At 43.3% G+C, this 23,299-nt stretch overlaps 1 protein-coding gene across 6 annotated transcripts in view; it reads right to left on the bottom strand.

The window, feature by feature from the left end:
* FRYL (FRY like transcription coactivator) overlaps positions 1–23,299 on the bottom strand; it is a 555,404-nt gene that overhangs the window by 345,533 nt on the left and 186,572 nt on the right. For 4 of the 6 annotated variants that reach the window (XM_082266333.1, XM_082266331.1, XM_082266336.1 and 1 more), the window contains exon 1: positions 6,310–6,603. The exons of 1 other annotated variant lie outside the window; for it this stretch is intronic. In XM_082266333.1, coding sequence (XP_082122459.1) covers positions 6,310–6,511 — 202 coding nt within the window. In that variant the 5' untranslated portion in view covers positions 6,512–6,603. Of the gene's footprint in view, positions 1–6,309; positions 6,605–23,299 lie in introns of those variants that run through there. One more of the 6 variants, XM_082266334.1, reaches the window with a different exon arrangement.

The raw sequence follows: 23,299 nt of genomic DNA, 5'->3' as shown, positions 1-23,299 counted from the left end.
TTTTTTTTTTTACAGGCAAGTTTAGCAGAGTTTGGACATTTATTTTGTTTTATTCTGGCCATTGAAATAAACGATTCGGTGTTAAACATGCCTAGCATTTAGGTGCATTTAGGCTCGGTTCACATTGGTGCTATGTGGGAACCCTGCGAATTGGGTTCCCACATCGCACCACACTCGCAGGCAGTTCACACTGCCATATGCGAACTGCTGAAAGTGTCAATACAAAGTTAATGACACCCCTAAGATAAGTTCGCATATCACAGAGCGAACTGCCAATTCAGACAGATCGCATGGGTGTTCACACCCATGCGATCCGATTCTGGGGCAGACCAAAAAAAGGGTCCTGCACGAGTTAGGTCCGAATGCGATTTGAATTCAGCCATGTGATCTGTATGGCTGAATTTGCATTGCATGCAATTTGCACAGCAGTGCGGTGCGAATCACATGCTATGTCTGGCATCGCTACAGTGTGACCTGGCCCTTTGACACATTTTTGCCGTGCTTGGCGTTTTTCTTTCAAAACGCTCCTCTCCTGAATGCGATTCTTCAGTCTTCAGTGTTCAGGAGAGGAGGTTTGAATGCCTCTAAAGTCTGCTGCTCCAAAACTCTGGTAAAAGCCTTTGTGTACATGGATACAGGTTTTTATTAAATTGAGGTCAGGGGCAATGGCAAAAAAAAAAAAAAAAAAAAAAAAAAAACGCCAAAAGCTCCTAAGCAGGAGTTTAGGAGCAGCAGTGTGCATGAGGCCATAAGGGATTAGTTCTCCTTTGGGAACATGTTACACTTTACACCTGTTTTTAGGATGGAACATTTAACATGTTCCCACTACTGCAGCTTCTCCCCGATCCGCTGCCTCTGATGAAAGTGAGCTAAGGATCCCCCCCCCCCCCCCCGAACTCGCTGCCACAGTTTTAAAGGAAACGCTCCGCCTGCACAGTCGCATAATTTATCCACAGAGGTCTGCGAATGGGAGAACTACAACCACTGACAGCCTTTGAGGTGTTGAGTGTTCTGGTAGTTCATTATCTCTTCCTGTCAGAGTGTACCTACCTGCCTTTACAAGGTAAAAGCAGGCAGCTTACATAGTCTGCAGGAGTCCTACATGGGACCTGCAATCTACTGATCATGGGTGCAATACTTTCCAGGCTCCCAGTAAAAAAATAATAGATGCACATTTTTTTTACCTGCAAAAAAATGTGCATTTATTTATTTTTTTACAAAGCTGAACTTCATTCGCAAAAAGGAACACAACACAAGAAAGAGGAATCACTCATTGGCTTCTCCTTGGATAGGAACCATCAATCATCCTTCATCAATCAACCCTCCATCAATCAATCAGCAAGCCTGCCACACAAAGTTTGAGCGCTAGAAATTTCAGTGGGCAATAGCAACAGAAGTTCAAAAGGCAAGTACAGCGACTTTTGCATATTCGGTTAGCGAGCAGGGCAGAAGGTGGGAAGTAAGCTAGGTTGGTAAATACGTTTAGGTCTGCTTAAGGGCACTTTCATGCCCGCCTGCACGCTCACATGCAGATGAACAATTTATAGGGGCAGTGAGGGTTGGTGTTTTGTTACAATGCATCGTACAAGCTGTGGTGACATATGGTGTTCGGAATTGTGCTGCATAAAAACAATAAGGACATGCTGCATCTCAATGCAGCGTTCTGCGGTTAACAGGGCCCATTTGTTTTCGTGGGTTGATCTATGCAAATCAATGCAGCTCAACATATAGGATGTGACTACGCACTTAAAGCGGAGTTCCGGCCTCAAAAATTACTTTGGGCCATCCGCTTGCTTTAAATGCCCTAAAAACACAAATGGATAGTCTCGATTTTTTTTTTTCTTTACTTACCTTGTTTTTGAAGAAAGTATACTTACCTTTCTTCTACTTCCTCCCTTTGCGGCCGTGGCCCGAGCCATCACTTCCTGCTTGTGTTGACTCCTGGGAGCTGAACGTCATCGCTTCCAGGAATCAATGCGCCTGCACCGGCCCCGCTCGTCAGTTCCGGTGCAGACGCGTCATTCCCTGCTAAACAGCTGCTGGGCATGCCCAGAAGCTGTGCAGGGATGACGTGCATGCCCCAGGAGTGACGAGCGGGGCCGATGCAGGCGCATTCTGGGACGAAGAGGACACTGAAGAGGACCCCCTGGCTTCAGCTGCCCACACCTGAGATGGCAGTGCTGGACAATACATTTTCAAGGTAAGTATTTCTTCTAAAATGTAAGTGCGACCTGGGACAGTTCAGAGGCTAGCCATTTTGGAATGCACTAGCCCTGACTGTTCCGGAGGGTATTTTTTTCTAAAAAACCTTCCGAGGCCTGAACTCCGCTTTAAACAGAGCCCAGCAATGGATGAAAGAACAATGCTCCAATGGTCTTAGCTCTTCAAACTAGGGATCTGCAGATATTCACTTTTTTTGAAGAATCGGTACTAGCCACAAAATTACTGATATTACTGATATTACTTCAAGGGGTTGATGCAGCTAGAGGCATCACCCCACTACCATTTTTCAGAGCTGACGGTTGGCTTTCTTGTAACAACAACTGATGCGGCTAAGCCGCTGCTTGCCTTTTATTACAAGCAGTGGGAGGGGACGTCCCCTCTCTTCCCACCGCCTTCTGCCGCTCCGATCAGGTCCAGGAGGCCCGAGCAACCATCCGGCATGTCCGCAGGCTGGCCAAAGACCCGAACAAAGCCAGAATCAGCTCTGATCGGTCTCCAATGTAGTAACCTGGAAGCTATGTCATGAAAACACTTCCGGTTAATGGAGCCTTAAAGGCGCCAGATTAAAAAAAAAAAAACAGTATTCAAAACAGCCAAACTTGTCGTTTTGAATGATTTTAAGTGCAGAAGAGGGGTTTAGGGGTCTTATAGACCCCAGATCCCTCCATAAAGAGTACCTGTCACTGCCTATTACTGTCACAAGGGATTTTTCCATTCCTTGTGACAGCAATAGAAGCGATCAAAAACAAAATAAAAATTAAAAAAAATGCAGTGTAAAAATAATAACTTTAAATGTGCAGAATATCGGCTCCGGATATTGGCTATCGGCCTGAAGGGTGGCCAGAAAATCAGTATCAGCCGATCGCTACTTCATACACATACTCATCAGATGATCCCGTGTAGAGGTCAATACAGCAGTACGACAAAATGAGAGCTAGTCATATCTAAATCAGTAAGGATAATAAAAATAATTATAGTATCATTTCATGCGACTTCCACATCAATAAAGATCCAAGACTGTGTAAGTGGTAAGATAGCATAGTGTAGAGAAATGACAGACTATTTACAGAGATCACCAGAGCACGCCCGTCTTCCCATATCTTACCGATTGGCAGAACTCATTGTAGACTTTTTTTTTTTTTTTTTCAATCTCCCAGTTTTATACGCTGATAAAACAACTATAAATGTCCTCTTCATTTACAATCTGAAAAGCCACCTAAAGCAAACACTTCCCTCCCAAAGCCATGTTTAAGTACAACTGATTGATGAGCTTACAAAAGGTGTACTTTCCCTCACTTGTTTAACATGCAAGCAGCTCACAGCTCAGCTCCTCGCTGATCCTGCACGCAAAGGCTGTATAACTGGATATAAAATGGGCAGCTATACACAGATTACCACGGGGCTTCAACACACAAAATGCAAACTGACACAAAGACACAATCATATAAACATCCCATAATAAACTTAAATCGCTGCAAGTTGGTTTTTTTCACATCTCATTTATAAAAGTAACAAACTGATAAATGAAAACAGGCTTACTCAATACTGTTCTTTTAGGGACCACTATATAGATGCATAGGTTTAGTTCAGTTGACACCAATGCACTTCACTTCGTTTGCACTGAGAAAAAGTAGGACAAGCTACATTTCTACACAGTGCAGCTCACTGCGACACATTACACCGCATCGCAGCTTGCTGTGGTATATAAAAAAATGAAAGCGCATGATATTTCAATAAGTTAAAAAGGAAAAAAAGGTAAACAGTGTGATGGGATGTAAGAACAGCATGTGTTATACAGATCACAGTATGCACCTGCTGGAGTGAATAGGCCCCTACTCTAGCCTATTTCACAATCCCTAAGTACTTGTATTCTGTGTTCATTGTGCTGTGCACTCTTCTTGTTTCTGTTTTAGGATGCAGTTTAAGTTTAAGGCCCCCTTCACACTGGCGAAGTCCACCAGTGGATCCATCCTCTCAGAAGGGGATCTCTCCTCCGATCCTAACTAAATAGGCAGATGACAGGTCTGTGTCTGCTCTGCTAATGTAGAGCGGACACCGACACGGTCTTCTATCCTCTATGGACTGTCAGATGGAAACAGACCACCTGTCCGTCTCCATATGACTGTCACCCAATCCACCAGATGGATGGGGAACGAATCCATCTGTTTTTAGTGGATCGGGTTTTGGCAGGTGGTGGTAGACAGGTCGGCTGACATCCACTACTCCTCCAAAAGCAACGGATGGTTCGATCAGGTCCGCCTGAAAAACTGACAGGAGGACCTGATCGGTCCGTCAGTGTGAAAGGCATCTTAATGCAATGTAAAGTATAACTACAGAAAAAGATTTTTTGTTTTGGATAATAGAGTGCAAAGGGATTGGAACACCTGTCAGTTTTTATTGCGGTCTGTGCCCCTGGTAGGGAGATTCAAACTCTCTATTTGTCCTGTTGACCATTATCATTGAAAGTAAAAGAATATCCCACATTTTGGATTATCCCCAGAACAGTAATAAAGAGGGAATATTCCAACTGGTATACTGGTTCTGATGACCACTAGGGTATCCCTCACATTGGCAGGATTTCCTCTTATTTTCTGTTTTGGCCTACAGGACAGGGAATGAAGTGTAATCTCCCCAATAGGACACTAATTACACACAAAAACTGACAGGGGCATAGTATTACTTTACCCAAAATGAAAAGAAAAAAACAAAATGTTGCCTTTAGTTCCACTTTAAATGTCAGTAATATATTTTGTGCTTGCATGTATAACACATGCATTTAGCATGCCTTTTCCTTACATTTACATTCCTTTACTGTGCCACGTCTTTGCATTTAAGCTCACTCTGAAATGTAGGAATTGTAGCAAGCTTCTATTTTTTGGCACAGCACTCGTTAATGCACATATGTAAACAGATCTCATTTAAATGAATATGATTCTGGATGCGTTCCTTCTGGGAATTTACATTTTGCAATTAAGTGCATGAAAATGCATAAGAGTAAACCTAAATCAGATAGACAGTAATAGAAACCAGACACGTGAGCTCACACTTCCCCACTCTGTAAACCAAGGAAAACAATTCATCGGAGTTCCACTTAAAGCTGGTATTTTGTGGGTGGTGAGACTTCATCCCTATTGTATCTTTGTTGTTTAAATGTTTTATTGTTCATTTTTTGACCGTTATGCTAGGTAATCCATGGTTGTAAACAGAGCTGAATGAAATGAATGTCATTTTGTCCCTGAACTCATACAGTCATAATTGTGAATACCCCTCAGAATGTCATCCAATCACTGCATATTTCAGCCTGCTATTGATTTTGACAGGTGGCTCTATGCTGCACATCTGCCTCCCTTGCAGGCATATATTTTACGCTGTAGGCGCCATGTGCATGAGCCTGAACTCTGCATAGAAAAGCCCATTGGTGAATCCAAAACAGTTGAAGGTACACATGCAGCACTTATGAAAAGTGCACATCCCTGCTCTGGAACTTTGCGATTTACTAAGTGTGGGTGCTACACAAAGCAATATCGGATGTAGCACTCAAGCAGTCTGATGCTGCTGTTTGCATTTTTATATTGATATGATACACAGCAAATACTTCAGTGAGCGCTACCTCTTATGGAGCCATCCAACTCAGAAGTCTGCTCCAACCGACAAACAGAGGAGCCAAGATGCGTCAGCAACTCCGGCTATGCATTTACATTCTTGTGTGTGCAAGGCCATAGGAATAATGACAATGCCAAATTGCTGGAACTCAAAGCAACCTGACCTCACTATTTACCCGATTGGAGAAAACCAACTTGATTTGGTTGCTATGAGTTTCTGCAGCATCCCAGCTCCGTACATAGAGCTTACAGTCCAAGAGGGAGAGATACCAGACTAACGAGCTGGGCTCTCTGATGCCTATCATATTAAAATGAATTGGAATTGTACTTTCTACCCTCATGTTGCAAAATGCTGCGTAAACTGTCGGAACTAAATTAATCCTGTTTAAAAGTAATAAATAACCTTAATGTTTCATGTATATATCAAAATAAAAGTATGAACAAAAACTTATGCAAGTTATAAATCTATAGTACAAAGCCATACCTAGAGGCCTCCTCTTGTATTTGCTCACGGTTTGGCCTTGGAAGCGAGTTTCATGATCTTCATCTATGGTCTGTCCTAAAGACAGGAGGCTCACTCTTCGCATCTTCAAGAGTCGGGGTGAACTTTCCCGCAAGGTACTCCCTACATCCAGGACCACCTCACCAGAGACAGAAGAGGGTACTACCCATCTTAAAAAATCCATCTCCGATCACATCACTGTCAGATCATAGACAGCTCTGACTGCAGCAGCCACGGCACAGCAAGGTGTATGCACAGCTTCCTTGAAATAACATTAAGGTGGACTAGCCTGGTTTGCTTTACATAGTGATGTCACTCTGAACTTGGGTGGTGCCAGACATGAGCAGGTCAACAGCCAGCTGTTGTGAAGCAGAAACCATATTTACTGTACAAACTGATAAAAACCACAAGATAACAGCCCCATAAAAGACGTGCAATATGCTTCATAAAAAACACAGGGACTTCATCACTGCCTATATAGCAAGCATACTGCACTATATTTTAAAATTAGAAACTGCAATAGGGTAATATACCAATTGAACTCCGCTTTAACTGGAGCATGATAACCCATGAACACAGAGCCAGCAGGGAGGAGTAATAGTCTGTTGTAGAAGATAAGCCTTATCACTTACACACTGCTCCATAGGGCTGAGCATTCATAGGAACCAACAGATACACAGCTCCCTCTACGGACTTAAAGGACCAGAAACCACAATAATATCATGGAAGGACTGCGCACTTGAATAAATCACTCTTGCAGACATAAAACTTTCCAACTATCAAGTAAATCGATTTTTTTTTTTTTTTGAGATAGTGATAACGGCTTTACCTGTGGATTCCTGGACATTTAGGGTACAAGGCAAGGACCAACGCACATCCTACTAAAGGAGCATGCTAGAAGAACAGTTCTTATAGCCAACAACCAATTAGATTCTTCCATTCAAGTCCGCAGCCCCCACAGACTTATTTTGGGATGTACCATCTAGTGTCCGTTTCCCATTCTGCTGGGACTCTAAACTATCAGCTTAGCACAACTTAGTGGAATAAAATGCACACATCTGAGAATACTAATTCTGGGACTCTATTTTACACCTCCAACAGCTCTGATCTTAAAGTATAAATAAAAGCCTTTTTTTTTTAGGTTTTTGGATAGAGTGAAGATGGATTAGAACATGTCAATTTGTTTTATCTCTGTCTGTGCCTCCTTTAAGGAGATTCACCCTCTCCATTTGTCCGATTAACCATCATTATTGAAAGTAAAAGAAAATCCCAAAATTTGGGTTGTCCCCAGGAAAGTAATAGATGGAATATCTTCCAATAGGTACACTAGTTCTGGTGACCAGGGGGGTCCCCAAGAAATTCCCTTTAATTTAGAGGGATTTTCTCTCCCTTCCTGTTTAACTATGGGACAGGAAGTGAAGGGAAATCTCTGCAATGGGACACAAATGGCGAAAATAAATCCGACAGGGTTATAACATTCTCTTACTCCACCAAAAATAGAATAAAAGTTTTGCCTATAGTTCTACTTTAAGGCTCAACTCCGAGCACAACAGAAGAAAAACAAAAACCTGCAGCAGGACCCCCAGACTGCAAGGGTTATATGCTTGTTAAAGCGGAACTAAACCTAACTTCTCAAAAACTGTGAGTAGGCAGCTCTTTATTGCAAGAGACATAATACACACTTACAGTGCCTTGCGAAAGTATTTGGCCCCCTTGAACTTTGCGACCTTTTGCCACATTTCAGGCTTCAAACAAAGATATAAAACTGCATTTTTTTGTGAAGAATCAACAACAGGTGGGTCACAATCATGAAGTGGAACGAAATTTATTGGATATTTCAAACCTTGTTAAATAAAAAACTGAAAAATTGGGCGTGCAAAATTATTCAGCCCCTTTACTTTCAGTGCAGCAAACTCTCTCCAGAATTTCAGTGAGGATCTCTGAATGATCCAATGTTGACCTAAATGACAAATGATGATAAATAGAATCCACCTGTGTGTAATCAAGTCTCCGTGTAAATGCACCTGCACTGTGATAGTCTCAGAGGTCCGGTTAAAGCACAGAGAGCATCATGAAGAACAAGGAACACACCAGGCAGGTCCGAGATACTGTTGTGGAGAAGTTTAAAGCCAGATTTGGATACAAAAATATTTCCCAAGCTTTAAAAATCCCAAGGAGCACTGCACGCGATAATATTGAAATGGAAGGAGTATCAGACCACTGCAAATCTACGAAGACCTGGCCGTCCCTCTAAACTTTCAGCTCATACAAGGAGAAGACTGATCAGAGATGCAGCCAAGAGGCCCATGATCACTCTGGATGAACTGCAGAGATCTACAGCTGAGGTGGGAGACTCTGTCCATAGGACAACAATCAGTCGTATACTGCACAAATCTGGCCTTTATGGAAGAGTGGCAAGAAGAAAGCCATTTCTTAAAGATATCCATAAAAAGTGTTGTTGAAAGTTTGCCACAAGCCACCTGGGAGACACACCAAACATGTGGAAGAAGGTGCTCTGGTCAGATGAAACCAAAATCGAATTTTTTGGCAACAATGCAAAACGTTATGTTTGGCGTAAAAGCAACACAGCTCATCACCCTGAACACACCATCCCCACTGTCAAACATGGTGGTGGCAGCATCATGGTTTGGGCCTGCTTTTCTTCAGCAGGGACAGGAAAGATGGTTAAAATTGATGGGAAGATGGATGGAGCCAAATACAGGACCATTCTGGAGGAAAACCTGATGGAGTCTGCAAAAGACCTGAGACTGGGACGGAGATTTGTCTTCCAACAAGACAATGATCCAAAACATAAAGCAAAATCTACAATGGAATGGTTCACAAATAAACATATCCAGGTGTTAGAATGGCCAAGTCAAAGTCCAGACCTGAATCCAATCGAGAATCTGTGGAAAGAACTGAAAACTGCTGTTCACAAACGCTCTCCATCCAACCTCACTGAGCTTGAGCTGTTTTGCAAGGAGGAATGGGCAAACATTTCAGTCTCTCGATGTGCAAAACTGATAGAGACATACCCCAAGCGACTTACAGCTGTAATCGCAGCAAAAGGTGGTGCTACAAAGTATTAACTTAAGGGGGCTGAATAATTTTGCACGCCCAATTTTTCAGTTTTTTATTTGTTAACAAAGTTTGAAATCTCCAATAAATTTCGTTCCACTTCATGATTGTGTCCCACTTGTTGTTGATTCTTCACAAAAAATTACAGTTTTATATCTTTATGTTTGAAGCCTGAAATGTGGCAAAAGGTCGAAAAGTTCAAGGGGGCCGAATACTTTCGCAAGGCACTGTACCTTCCTGTTTGCAGTTTTCTATTAGATATATACTAAGCTGTACTTGTGCAGTTCAGCATTAATGACCAGCAACCCTGCCTTCGCCAGAATGACTGACTCCGGCATACGCCAAAAAAGCTCATACTCCACCTGCAAACCAAGAGGCAAAAAACCCAACCCATAGAGAAGACAACAGTGACCAGTGAGGGGTGTAACCACTGCATCATTGGAAGGTGTAGGTGAGTATATTCAGGAGTTCGGTTCCACTTTAAATCTAGTGGGTAGAAAAAAAGGCTGTATTAATTACTAGCATTCTCTTCTCTCTGACGTTTCAAGGTGTGGGTGGCCCCTCAGCATCTTTACATGAAATGCATGGCTATTAGCCCTGGTGTGGAGGGGGTGAGCCTGCGATTGCAGCCAAGAGTAGCTCAGAGGGGAGGTTGTGGGGGACTGGTAGGTCAGATAAGAGGAGCCTGCTGGAGCAAAGAGGCGGTAAGTAATTTAGCCTCTTTTGCTACCTCCAAAGTTAAAAGAGAATTATTAGTTAACAAAAAATAATAAATTATACTCACCTAGGTGGATGCATAATCAATCAGATGCTGCATCTGTCCTCTAATTCTAAGATCACTGATCGATCGCTCAGTGTTCTGTGAGCAGAGAGCTGGTGGCTGTTGATGATCAGTCACTGGCTCTCTGCTCTGGCCCTCTAGCTCTCACTGAAGCACTGGGCTGTGGAGGGAGCCGGAGTAGCTGGCTCACGCTCTCTGTGGTCTCACTCAGAAGCTTCTGCCTGGGCTTTGTGATGTCCGCGGACAGCAGGAATTAGCACAGTTTTGGCTGAAAACGGGTCACATGATTGCAGAACTAACTGCACTCCTGTGATCCCCTGGAGAAGAATTGGCAAAAGCTGCACTATATGTGTCCATGGAGTGTGTATCATCTCCACTTCAGAAACGCGCCCACAGATGTGCCCCCATAGCAAGTGGCTTTCAATGGTGGCACACAGAGAAGAGGCGGAACTGACAGTGCAGGTGGGGGATCCCAGAAGAAGAAGAAGGGTTGCTCTGTGCAGTACCCTTGTACAGAGCAGGTAAGTAGAACATAATTTTAGTAAAAACATTTTTACTTTACAATCTCTTTAAGAAACATTTTGCTTAGGATCTTTTTATCCTGAGTATAAACACCAATAAATTCTTACATCTGTGTTGCAACTGGCCTTAGTACTTTCTGCTGAAGACATTTTTATTTGAACACATTCAAGCATACGTGTTGCATAAACACTCACATAAAAAAGCGAATTTGTAACATACAATAAAAAAAGAGAACACAAATAGGCAATTACAAATTTTAACTGCATAGCGCTCACTAAAGAGAACATACAGCCCCACCTAGTGGTTAAAAACAGAAATGACAGTGCCAATAGAGCATTATAATTGAACAATCCAAAGTCCGATAGTAATAACCAGCATTATACCCCAATATCCTATCTATGGGGCCTTGCCTGGTGCATCAAGCCAACCTCCCCAAACCCTGTCAAATTTAGCAGGGCATCCACAGAGCTGATAAATAACCTTTTAAAATCTTAAAGCATACCCATATGGTCTAGCCATTCCTTATGGAGGGGAAGTTTTTTTTTTTTCAGTGGAGGAGAATAATTTTATGTGCCTGATACATGGCTCTGGAAACAACTTTCTTAGTAAAAGGCGCTTTCTGCACTGTCTTTATAAATGAGAATTTTTTTAAAAGTCCTTTACACCCCAGACACGGACTCAATAAGCATGTATGTTTCCATCTGGGAGAGTACTGATCCCCATACCATGACTATAGGATGCAAGCCATAGACAGACACAGCTGCAATAGTCAATATTCACTGGCATCGATCAATTCCATAAATGCACCCCAAAGCCTGGCTGTCCAAGACTTCAGTAGTTTGAAATGCTTACCCAATGCAACAGTGATATCATAATTCCTGGTCAGCACACTTATTCCAAATTATTCTCTCAGAAAGCAGTGAAACCAATGAATCAGAATAACTTCCAGGGATCTTAAGGCCAATATTGGCCACAATACTTTCCCAGACATGCAGATTACTCCCCAAGAACAATGGGCACAGAAACATCTGCCTGCTCACATACAACTTTACTGCTGGAACGCACCATTATCCAAAAAGAATGCTCACACCAGTGTATTCATGATCATTTAGATCCTTTGAGCTTCCCCATTGAAGAATGAAAGATCAAGCTGACTTGCATTGAGAATTCCAAGCAAAGTAGAAACTCTCCCAGTTTGAAAATAGCCGCCTCCAACTGTCTAAGGGACTCATTATTGCCGTATAGCACTTCAGAAATGTCAGGCTGACTGCAAGCAATGCTTAAATAGGGAGTAGTACTTGATTTTATCAAGCTGCATACAAGCGGCCTAGATTGGCTGTGCAAGGGGGACACTAAGATGTCAATGTGAACTAACAGCTATGCTCATAGTAGACCCCAGTAATATCCACCCGTCAATCAATGGCAGCCTGTAGTTAGGATTGACAGCATGCAGGAAAAGACGCATACACTGTATTTAGTGTGTACAAAGTATAAGTGCCATCAGTGGGGTGGGGGGGGGGGGGATTGGGGTTACAATGCAGTCACTATATCAGTTATCAGTACTAATAGTAACGGAACAACAGACTCTTCAGTGATTGCCAAACTGAATGAAATAATAAACAGGGAAGAAAGAGTACTTGAAAAAAAGGCAGGGGCAGACAGCCAGGTAGCTTGTAAACAAGAACGTGAGAAGAGTTTCATATTGTTGACTTATAGACACGGATAGAATTAGTTTAACATAGACCTCAAATGTTTATCTGAGAAGACATAATAGCCGACAGTGTGCTTTATGACTCAATGGCTACAAGGCGGCTAAAGCAGCAGGCCAATTATTTAGATTGCCTAAAACGTGGAGCGTTTAAAGAAGAACTCCAGAAGCAGCCAATCATGACTGCTCTGAGCGGGTGGAAAATGGGAGATATACAAATTCTAGACACCCCCAGAAAGTACCTTTTAATGCAATTCTAGAAGTGCTGCAGATTAAATATTTGCTAACATAGCACCACCTGTTTGGGAGGTTCACATACATAGAGACTCTTTGGATGGCAGTTCATTCTTTGCCTGCAGCGATGTGCAGAGGAGAAGGGGAAGCCAAACAGGAATGCTGGATGTTCGCTTAATCTTCATCTCTGGGTCGCAGGAGCCCCCAAAACAGTAAATGTTCTCACACATAGCGGTCTATTTATATAGCAGTGAATGTGACATATACTTTAAGTAGAACTATAGGAAAAACTTTTCTTTTCCCCAGTTTGGATAGAGTAAGAGGGGAGAGGGTTATAACCCCTGTCAAATTTATTTTTGCCGACTGTGTCCCATTGGGGAGATTTCCCCTCACTTCCTGTTCCATAGCTGAAACAGGAAGTGAGAGAAAATCCCTACAAAAAAAATGAATATCTTGGGAACCCCAGGTCACCACAACTAGATGGAAGATTTCCCCTCTGTTACCTTTTACAACCCAAAATGTGGGATTTTCTTTTACTTTCAATGAAAATGGTAAACAGGACAAATTGAGAGGTGGAATCTCCCTAATGGGGGCACAGACAGACCGACGTTCTAACCCCTCTTCACTCTATGTTTTACCTTTAGTAACACTTTAAAGTGAATATTCCCAGTCAATTTGTTTTATATTACAGTGCCAGATTCACATTTAGTGAATGTCACTTTTAATACTTTATAAAATATACCCCATAGTATGCTATTTCTCAGAGATTGCAGTGGGATATTATGGGGATAGCAACTAGTGCTTTCTGAAGCTATACGCAGACATTCACTTTTAATTTTAGGAAATAAATTAATTACGGTTTACAGTTTGCTCATACATTTTATTTAACTATACATGATAAAGTGACCTCAAGGTTTAATAAATGTCATTCTTAATTCAATATAAAATTTCTATATGTACACTTTCATCAAATCTGGGTTTGTGGATGGGCATCAAAAATGCTTTCAGGCTTCCCTAAATGCGTTCTTTATCTGATTGAGGATACTGTGGGTTGACAAGCAGAAAGTATGCCAATGTGCAGCCAATGCTGCAGATACAAAGAGCCCCAGCCAAAAACCCAAGCACCTCCAGATTTCTTTATTCATTTATTTATTACAGGTACTTCTATAGCACCGTCAATTTAAATATACATTGTACATTCCCATCAGTCCCTGCCCTCAAGGAGCTTACAATCTAAGGTCCCTAACTCACATCCATACATACAGTGCTCCTGGAAAGTATTCACAGCGCTTTACTTTTTCCACATTTTATTATGTTACAGCCTTATTCCAATATGGAATAAATTCATTATTTTCCTAAAAATTCTACAAACAAAATCCCATAATGACAACATGAAAGAAGTTTGTTTGAAGGCACCCACCTGTCTATATAAGGTCCCACAGTTAACAGTGTATGTCAGAGTGCAAACCAAGCAATGAAGTCCAAGGAATTGTCTGAAGACCTCCGAGACAGGATTGTATTAAGGCACAGATCTAGGGAAGGGTACAGAAAAATGTCCAGAAGAACAACCATCTCTGCAGCACTCCACCAATCAGGCCTGTATAGTAGAGTGGCCAGACGGAAGCCACTCCTCAGTAAAAGGCACATGGCAGCGCGTCTGGAGTTTGCCAAAAGGCACCTGAAGGACACTCAGACAATGAGAAACAAAATTCTCTGGTCAGAAGAAACAAATATTGAACTGTTTGGCCTGAATGGCAAGCGTCATGTCTGTAGGAAACCAAGCACTGCTCATCACCTGGCCAATACCATACAGTGAAGCATGGTGGTGGCAGCATAATGCTGTGGGGATGTTTTTTAGCGGCAGGAACTGGGAGACTAGTCAGTCAGGATCGAGAGAAAGATGAACGCAGCAACGTACAGAGACATCTTTGAAGAAAACCTGCTCTAGAGCGCACTGGAACTCGGACACCGACCCAAGCACACAGCCAAGAAAACAAAGGACTGGCTACGGGACAACTCTGAATGTCTTTAAGTGGCCCAGCCAGAGCCCAGACTTGAACCCGATTGAACATCTCTGAAGAGATCTGAAAATTGCTGTGCACTGACTCTCCCTATCCAACCTGATGGAGCTTGGGACTTCCTGCAAAGAAGAATGGGAGAAACTGCCCAAAAATATGTGTGCCAAGCTTGTAGCATCATACTCAAAAAGACTTGAGGCTGTAAGTGGTGCCAAAGGAGCTTAAAGTATTGAGCAAGGATTTCAAACAAACTTCTTTCACGTTGTCCTTATGGGATATTGTTTGTAGAATTGTGAGGAAAATAATTTAATCCATTTTGGAATAAGGCTTTAAACAGAACAAAATGTGGAAAAGTGAAGCGCTGTGAATACTTTCTGGATGCACTATATACTAGGGCCATAGATAACCGCCATTTATTGTTAATAGTCCCTAGTTGCCTAACGCAGTAAGTAACTGCAAATAAACAAGTGAACATGCACACTTCAATACGTGCTCCTAGACTTGCACTACGCTTGTGGATTTACGCACATGTGAACTGCAAACCAGAAAACAGCCAGCACAGATCTGCGGCCTGGTTTGGGAAACCACAGCAGATAAGGGTGGAGATGTGCACTGCTTGACCTTTAAAAGTTAAATACCTGGAATATTGGTATTATGTATTTTATATGATGTATTAAATATTATTCCCAGAAGCTTGGCATTCTTTTCTTTTAAATCATTTAGGTAAAAAGCATACAAAATAAAATAACCCTGAACCTGCTAAGTCTAACACTGGTTGGAGGCCTATGGTTCAGGCCAGGCATGTCAAACTACTGTGTTTTAGGCCACACGCAGCCAACATGCTTCCTCCACAGTGGGTCTTGGGGGCCAGTTTAAAGCAAACTTGTACATCATCTATTCAGCACAAAGTTCTGCTTAATGCCTCGTACACACACATCGATTATTGGCCGGGAATTTTCGGCCAACGTCCGATCGGCCGATTTTCGGCTTCTTAGTATGATGCTTTCGACAACCGACTCCGACTTTTCGGCCGAAAAAAATCTGGTGTGCAGGCTATAAAATTTTTGTTGGCCGTCAACACAACACAAGTAAACCAGCACATGACATCGCTTCTGAAGTAGATTTTTGTTGGCCGAGAAAATTCGTGTGCAGTCTAGGCACATTCCAACCAACAAAACACCACTCTGGAAAAAAGTCGGACGATCGGTCGGCCGATAATCGTTGCGTGTGTACGAGACATTAGCCCTCCCTCATCTCTAGAAATAGATCTTTCCTTTACTTCACTCCTCAGCTCGCTCCAATTACTGCTGAGAGCCCAAGGAAGTACCCAGGAATATCAGTTATGAAACGCGTCACTTGTTAATGTGACAGCAATGAGCCAACCAGCGCGGTCACAGAGAACCAAGCTATGACTTCACAGAGTTGTTGCTTATACAGAGCGGATTTGGCACCATATACAGACAGCTTAAAGTGATATTAAAGGCGTGTTCCTTTTTTGAGGTTATACTTACCTGCTCTGCGCAGGCATACTGCACACAGCAGCTGCTTAACTCCTCTTCGAGAGTCCGTCACTGGTGCTCTCTGCTCCTCCTCTTCTCCATGTGCCCCCATACCAAGCCCTGTGCTAAGGCGGCACCTATGCAGGGGCGCTCCTAAACAGGGCTGTGTGCATCTATAGACACACACACAGCACAGCTTAGCAACACCCTCCACTCCTCCTCATAGGATTTGAATGACAGCAGTAGGAGCCAATGGCTTCTGCTACTCTCAGTGTGCCCTGTAAAAGTAGGAAAAGGGAGCAGTGGTGCTGCAGATCAGCACAGTAATAGATCGAGAGAACTCAGGTAAGTGTTTTGGGGGGGGGATGCATTTAGTGGAAGGCTTTTTTTCCCTTTAACCTTAAAAAGTGGTTGTAAAAGCTTGAAGGTTTTATTACCTTTATGCATAAAAGGTAAGAAACCTTCTCTGTGCAGAAGCCCCACTCTAATATTTACCTGAGCCCGATCGCATTCCAGCAATGTGTACCAGAGCAGCAGCTCTCCTGGATCTCTCCATCCTCATTGGCCAAGACACAGCAATGGCTCCCATGCTGTCAATCACAGGCAGTGAGGAGGGAGCGGGGCCGAGCTGTGTGTTCATAAGACACACAGGGGCAGCTCAGGAGCGAGCACGCACGAGTGTCCCCATAGCAAGCAGCTTGCTATGGGGGCATTCAGCAAGAGGGATGGGCCAGGAGCGTCGGAAGAGTACCCGAGAAAAGGAAGATTGGGGCTACTATGTGCAAAACCACTATGCAGAGCAGGTAAGTATATGTTTGTTTTACGTTTTTAAACATAAGCCTTTAATATCACTTTGCTGTAGGGAATGTACTAAGGTTAAGAAAAAAAAAAAAAAAATCTTTTGGTTTTCAGATCACCTTTAAGACTTCAATAAAGCATAGAATTTGAAGCCGGTGCAATTTTACTTGCGAGAAGTGCAGAACTGAGGAGGTTTTTTACCAGCCTTTGAAGTGCGATAAGATAATGACTTTCTTAAGCCCTGAGAACTAAGAACTAACCATGACTAAAGCTGGCCATACATTATACAATTTTCTTATTCAATTTCCTTTAGAACTGCCTTCAACTATGTAGTACAAGACCCTGCCTGATTGCATACAATTTGAAAGTGTTTAGGTTTGACCTCATATTATATGGTTTTGGTGAATCTAAAGGAACATTGCACTAGAAAATTGTATAATGTATGGCCAGCTTAAGTGTTACTAAACTCAGGACCCTGCATTCACTAAATCTGGTCTCCCACAGTACACAGAACATGGAAATTCTAAACTGATAAATTCCTTTCTCACCAGCAGTATTTAGCAGCCTTGTGACTATCAGTTCCTGGTAAAGCTAGTAGGAGGAGTTTCCATTCTCCCCTGTTCCTCTATATGGACAATGCTGATTGCCCCTGTGATGATCACATGCACTCTCCCAAGAAAGAAAAAAATAAAATAAAAATCTCTAACAATACACACCAAACTGAGCATGTGCAGCCCCTCCCCTGACTTTGTAAATATCAGGTGTAGCAGGATTCCCAGCCGTTTTGCTGGAAATGGGTCCCCCTGGGTTACCGCTAGCAATAACAGCACATTTAAGCATGTTCTCCAAGTGTGAGCCCTGAGATAATGACCAGTCCAGTATCTTTGGGTTTTTGTATTTATTTTATACCTTGGATAGGAGAATAGGGATGAGTGGGTGAACTATGCACAGTTTGGAAGGGACACTTGAAAAACGCTATTTGGCGCTGACTTGATGCTGGCTGAATGCCTATCAACGCCGGCTTGACGCTGGTTAACGCTGGCCAGATGCCTGTTAATGCTGAACTAACTTGTGACTGCTTTCTGACTAAAGTCCTCTTTGAGCTCCCTTAAGCACTCCTTGATGAGGTAGCTACTTGTATACTGCTGCACTGCTGAACACTTCAGGGCCCGCACCTGCGCCCCCTTTCTCTCAATTATCTTCAGTGCTTAGACACTGGCACCCCCTTTTCTAAGCCTTCTCTACTGGTTAGCTGGCTCCCGGATCCCTCTGACCTTCTGGAGTGGTCCCCTCTCCTAGGCAGACCCCTGGGCAGTTTAGAGTACACACAACACTGTTTTTCCAGGAAACTTCTGCCCAGCAGCTCCACTCGGTCAGCAGCACTCTGGATCCCTCTCTGCAGCTCAGCTCAACCTTCATCCTCTAGGCCGACTGCCCAGGACACTCTCACTTGCTCGGACAGGGGGAGAGACAGCCGTCACCCTCCTCCTCAGACTCTGCTTCCCACCAAAGACCCTCTGTCATGTGCTCTCCTCAGAATTATATCCAGTCCCAGGATGCATTGCGGCAAACTCCACCCACTAAGACAGCTATAAGCTCTGGTGCGCTATTGGCCAGGTTTTCTCCACTGCCCAATAAGAGCCCTCATTGGAAAAAGTGGGGAGACTCCCTAAACTCAACAGACCACACGTGGAAACATATGACAGCCTAAATGAATGATCAGGCCCCCCTGATAAGCAGACAGGGCCAATATATACTTTTCCTAGCACCTACCTAGAAGGGTGCTACACAAGTGTTTTTTTTTTTTAGAGACCGTGGAAGAGGAGGAGGATCAGAGAAGACAGGATCAAACAGCCTTTATACACAATGCAAAGGATTAACCCCTTACGTTCCACAGTGAGTATAACAAGCATGCTTTACTGCATATACAGACTGATTTTACTGTTGTGAACCATAGACTGTTTGAATTCAGCAGGAACCGGCCGAGATTTGAACCTTTGAAGAGCAGGCTGAATGATCGATCAATCAACTTGGGTACAACCAGCCTGCCAGATCCACTTGCGATTACCGCAAGCAGCTGCTATTGCCACTAGCAATAATCACTGACCCCCGGCGGGGGATGCTGTCCCCCCGTGAGAAGAAAACTGCTCAGTAGAAGGGATTCCCACTGTCTGTGTTGATGGGGGAATCTTGCAAATTTCTTTCCTGCAACCCGTGGGTGCAGGAAAGAAATGAGCTCTGTGTACGTCCGGCCTAAAAGGAACATAGAATAAACAGGGAGGGTGTAATTAGGACTGAACTAACTAGCACCAAACAGGAGGGGAAGACAGGAGTAGATACCAAATAACATAAGTAAACCAGGTTATAGTGTTCCTAAGCTGCCACTAGATGTCCGCATACATGAAAAACAATTTCAACCTGATGCAGTCCAACACAACACAACTAAAAACAAAGAGTGGGACAAAACAAGACGCAAAACTAAATGAGCCCCCAAACGGTTCTAAGCCATAACAGGTACAGCCTCTTATAACAAAGTATTGACCCATTTGCCGACCAGCCGCCGCAGTTATACGGTGGCAGGTTACCGCGAGAACCACCGAATCTGTACGGCAGTCCATGGGAGTAATCCTATGGGAACGCGGCCAAGCCCACTTGCAAGCAGGGAAGCCGAGGCGCGGGGCCAGTGGCCGCAATTTCCGCGGGGCAGCCGCGATCGCTCCCCGTGAAGAGAGAACGGCAGTCTGTTTTTGTAAACACAGCAGACCGTTGTTTTTCTCAGGAATCAATGCAGAGCTCCTGTGTTACTCCCATTTAGGAAAACAGGTTTCTGTATTGATTTTACAAGCCCACAGTTAGAAAACACCCCCTAGGCTCACACTTAACCCTTTGATCGCCCCTGGCGTTAATCTCTTCCCTGCCAGTATCATTAGTACAGTAACAGTGCATATTTTTAGCATTGATTACTGTAGTAATGTCACTGGTCCCCCCCAAAAATGTAACTTAGGGGTCCGATCTGTCTGTTGCAGTCCCACCAAAAATTGCTGATTGCCGCCTCTGCTAGCAAAAATAAATAAATAAATAAATAAAATAAATAAAAATGACAAATCTTTCCCTAAGTTTGTAGACCCGATAGCTTTTGTGCAAATCAATCAAAATAAGGTTATTGGGATTTTTTTTTTTTTACCAAAAATATGTAGCAAAATACAAATTGGCCTTAAGTGCCGGTTCACACTTATGCGATGCGGGAAGGCTGCGAATTCGCAGCCTGTTCCCGCATCGCACACGCACCCCAGGCAGTTCACACTGCCATATGCGATACGCTGGGGGTGTCAATGTAATCTTAACGACACCCCCAGTTTGATCGCATATCGCAGTGCGATCGTGCAGTTCGCACAGGATCGGATCGCACAAGTGTGAACCGCTGTGCGATCCGATCCTGATGCGGCTGCAAAAATGCCTCCTGTGCGTGTTTGCTGCGGGTGCGATGCGAATTTAGCCATACAAACTGTATGGCTAAAGTCGTACCGCACAGCCGATCGCATGTAATGTCGGAGCAGTGCGCTCCGACATTACATGCGAACCCCGCACACGCAGAAGTGTGAACCGGGGCTAAATTATGAAAAAATTTGATTTTTTAATTTTTTTTTGGAATGTTATATAGCAAAAAAGTGAAAAATATTGCTTTTTTTTCCAGAATTGTTGCTTTTTTTTTTTTGTTTTTGTTTATAGCGCAAAAAAGAAAAATCACACAGGTGATCTAATACCACTTAAAGAAAGCTCTGTGGGGAAAAAATGGACATAAATTGTATTTGGGTACAGCCTCGCACCACTGCGCACATTTTCAGTTAACGTAACGCAGTGCCAAATCGCAAAAAATGGCCTGGTCATTAAGGGGGGGGGGGGGTAACCTTGCGGTCCAGAGGTGGTTTAAATACTGAAACAAATGCTATATAAAAGTAAACTTTTTTTGGTCACATATTTCATCACCAGTAACAATATCCATGAATGTGTAGAAGGTAAATAAATGGAGCAGGTAGTGTGACCTTAGAGACACGCTGAGCCTCCTGACGCTGATATGCAAATCCCAACTTGCTGTAAGTATCCGCACTTCCAGGAGGCTCCCCGCTGTCTGCTGCAGTTTGCTTTGTGATTATGTTCTAGAGACAGGTTTGCAGTCTTCCATGGAAGTAATTCAGACCCCTGCAAAGGTTCCCTGAGATGTGCCTGTATCAACGAACTCTGACGGGACTGATTTAGGCCTTGTAGAAAATGATTAGGAAAAAATGGGACATCAAAGTGTTGTGGAGGCATAAAGCCATTAATGTCAATGATATCATTAGTCTCCACTGGTATGCATATTTGTCCAGCTCACAGAATGTAACCGTGTACGGGTGAGTGATTCACTAATTATTCCTCTTCCTGTTAGTTCCTATTGATTGTATTTTGACGCTATAGTCAAGGTGAAAAAGCAGAATGAAAAGAGCTGCATTCATTCCCAGCCAGAGAGCTCTGTTCCAGAGAACTTGCAGGTGCATTGTTACACAATCCAACGCTGTACAGATCTCTACACCATCCAGGCTCAAGGACATTGCCAACAAAGTAACGGACAGGGATACCGTACAGAGGAAAAAAATCTAGTAACAGCGTCCAACCATCCAGATACTAAAAAGTCAGTTTTGGTTAGAAGTTTATGCATTAAAGAAGAATTCCAGGTAATGTCATTTTATACATGGATACATTGATCCATCTTAGACCAATTAAACTATGCTTATACCATACGCAGTTGATGCCCCTGGAAGCTGGAACCCACTGAAAGTGGTAATAAAAGAGAAGCATGGGTTTTCTTTTTATTTAAAGTGGAGTTCCACCCATTTTCGTAACTTTAGATGTATGTAATCACCTTTAAAACGACTTTTACCAATGGGAACTTTTTTTTTTTGCTAGTAAATACCTTATTTTCTTGTTTATTCCTCCTCTCCTCACTTCCGGGTCCGATCGGCGATGACGTCATTCGGCGATTCGCAGTGTGTGCTGGGATGTATTCCATGCCAGAAATCTCGCAGTATTACCCAGGAGCTGAGCTGTACTGTGTGTATTGAGGCCGTTCTCTTCCCCGCCTCCACCCCGCCTCCTCTCAGTGAGCTCAGTGAGGATATAATGCTTTCAGTCCTCGCTCACTGAGAGGAGGCGGGGCAGAGAACGGCCTGAATACAATACATAAAGTACAACTCACTGAGATGAGGCGGGGCGGAGGCAGAGAACGGCCTCAATACACACAGTACAGCTCAGCTCCTGGGTAATACTGCGAGATTTCTGGCATGGAATACATCCCAGCACACACTGCGAATCGCCCAATGACGTCATCGTCGATCGGACCCGGAAGTGAGGAGAGGAGGAATAAACAAGAAAATAAGGTATTTACTAGCAAAAAAAAAAAGTTTCCATTGGTAAAAGTCGTTTTAAAGGGGATTACATACATCTATGTAATCCAACGTATTAAAAATGGGTGGAACTCTGCTTTAAGAATCATATTCACCTAGGTGGATGAAGCATCTGGCTGATGATGCATCTGTCCCCCGCCACCTCTAAGACCTCTGGGCTGAGCCAGGAGCCGGTCCAGGCATGCTGGCGAAACTTGACTTCATTGTCATGATCTTGCCCGAGCCTGAACTGGCTCTGTGACATCAGCAGACTTCAGCCCGCTGTCATCTGAAAATGGGTCACAGGACTGCAGAACAAACTGCACTTCTGTGATCCACAGGAGAAGTACGACCAAACGATCTAAACCCAAGTCAAAAAATGTATTATATTGCAGCTTACCAATCATTGGATGTGGCTGCATTCGTTTTCTTTTCTTTAGCCTTTTTTTCCCCCTTTGTTTTCATCTGGTAATATTGCCAATAACGCACCTCCTGTATTAGTGAGACAACTCTGGAGGAATGAGAACAGGAGACACATTGGAAAGCACCACTGTCAGTATGGATGGGGGGGGGGGGGGGGGTAGTGTTAAATGGATTAGTAGATTTAGATACACTCAGGCTCGGTTAATACTGCCGCGACTTGGGATCCGACATGTGAGACCCCAAGTCGCGTGACATGTGAAATCCCATGTTGGTCAATGAGAGTGGTCCTAATTAGCACCTACTTCAGAAAAGGTTCCTGTACTACTTCAAGGCATCTTCTATCTGACTTCTGTTTTCTTCTATTCTTTACTTCTATCAAAGTTGTACTTCAAGTCGCCAGGAAGTCATCTGGCAAAGTCGCACCGCAAGTCACGTGACTTTGTTTGCAGCAGTGTGAACCGAGCCTAACAAACTGAAGCCAAACTCCAGCT

This window comes from Pelophylax lessonae, assembly GCF_965119305.1.
Source record: "Pelophylax lessonae genome assembly, chromosome: 1".
NCBI lineage: Eukaryota > Metazoa > Chordata > Amphibia > Anura > Ranidae > Pelophylax > Pelophylax lessonae.
Note: the sequence above shows the minus strand (reverse complement) of the source record. Positions and strands in the feature narration are given on the sequence as shown.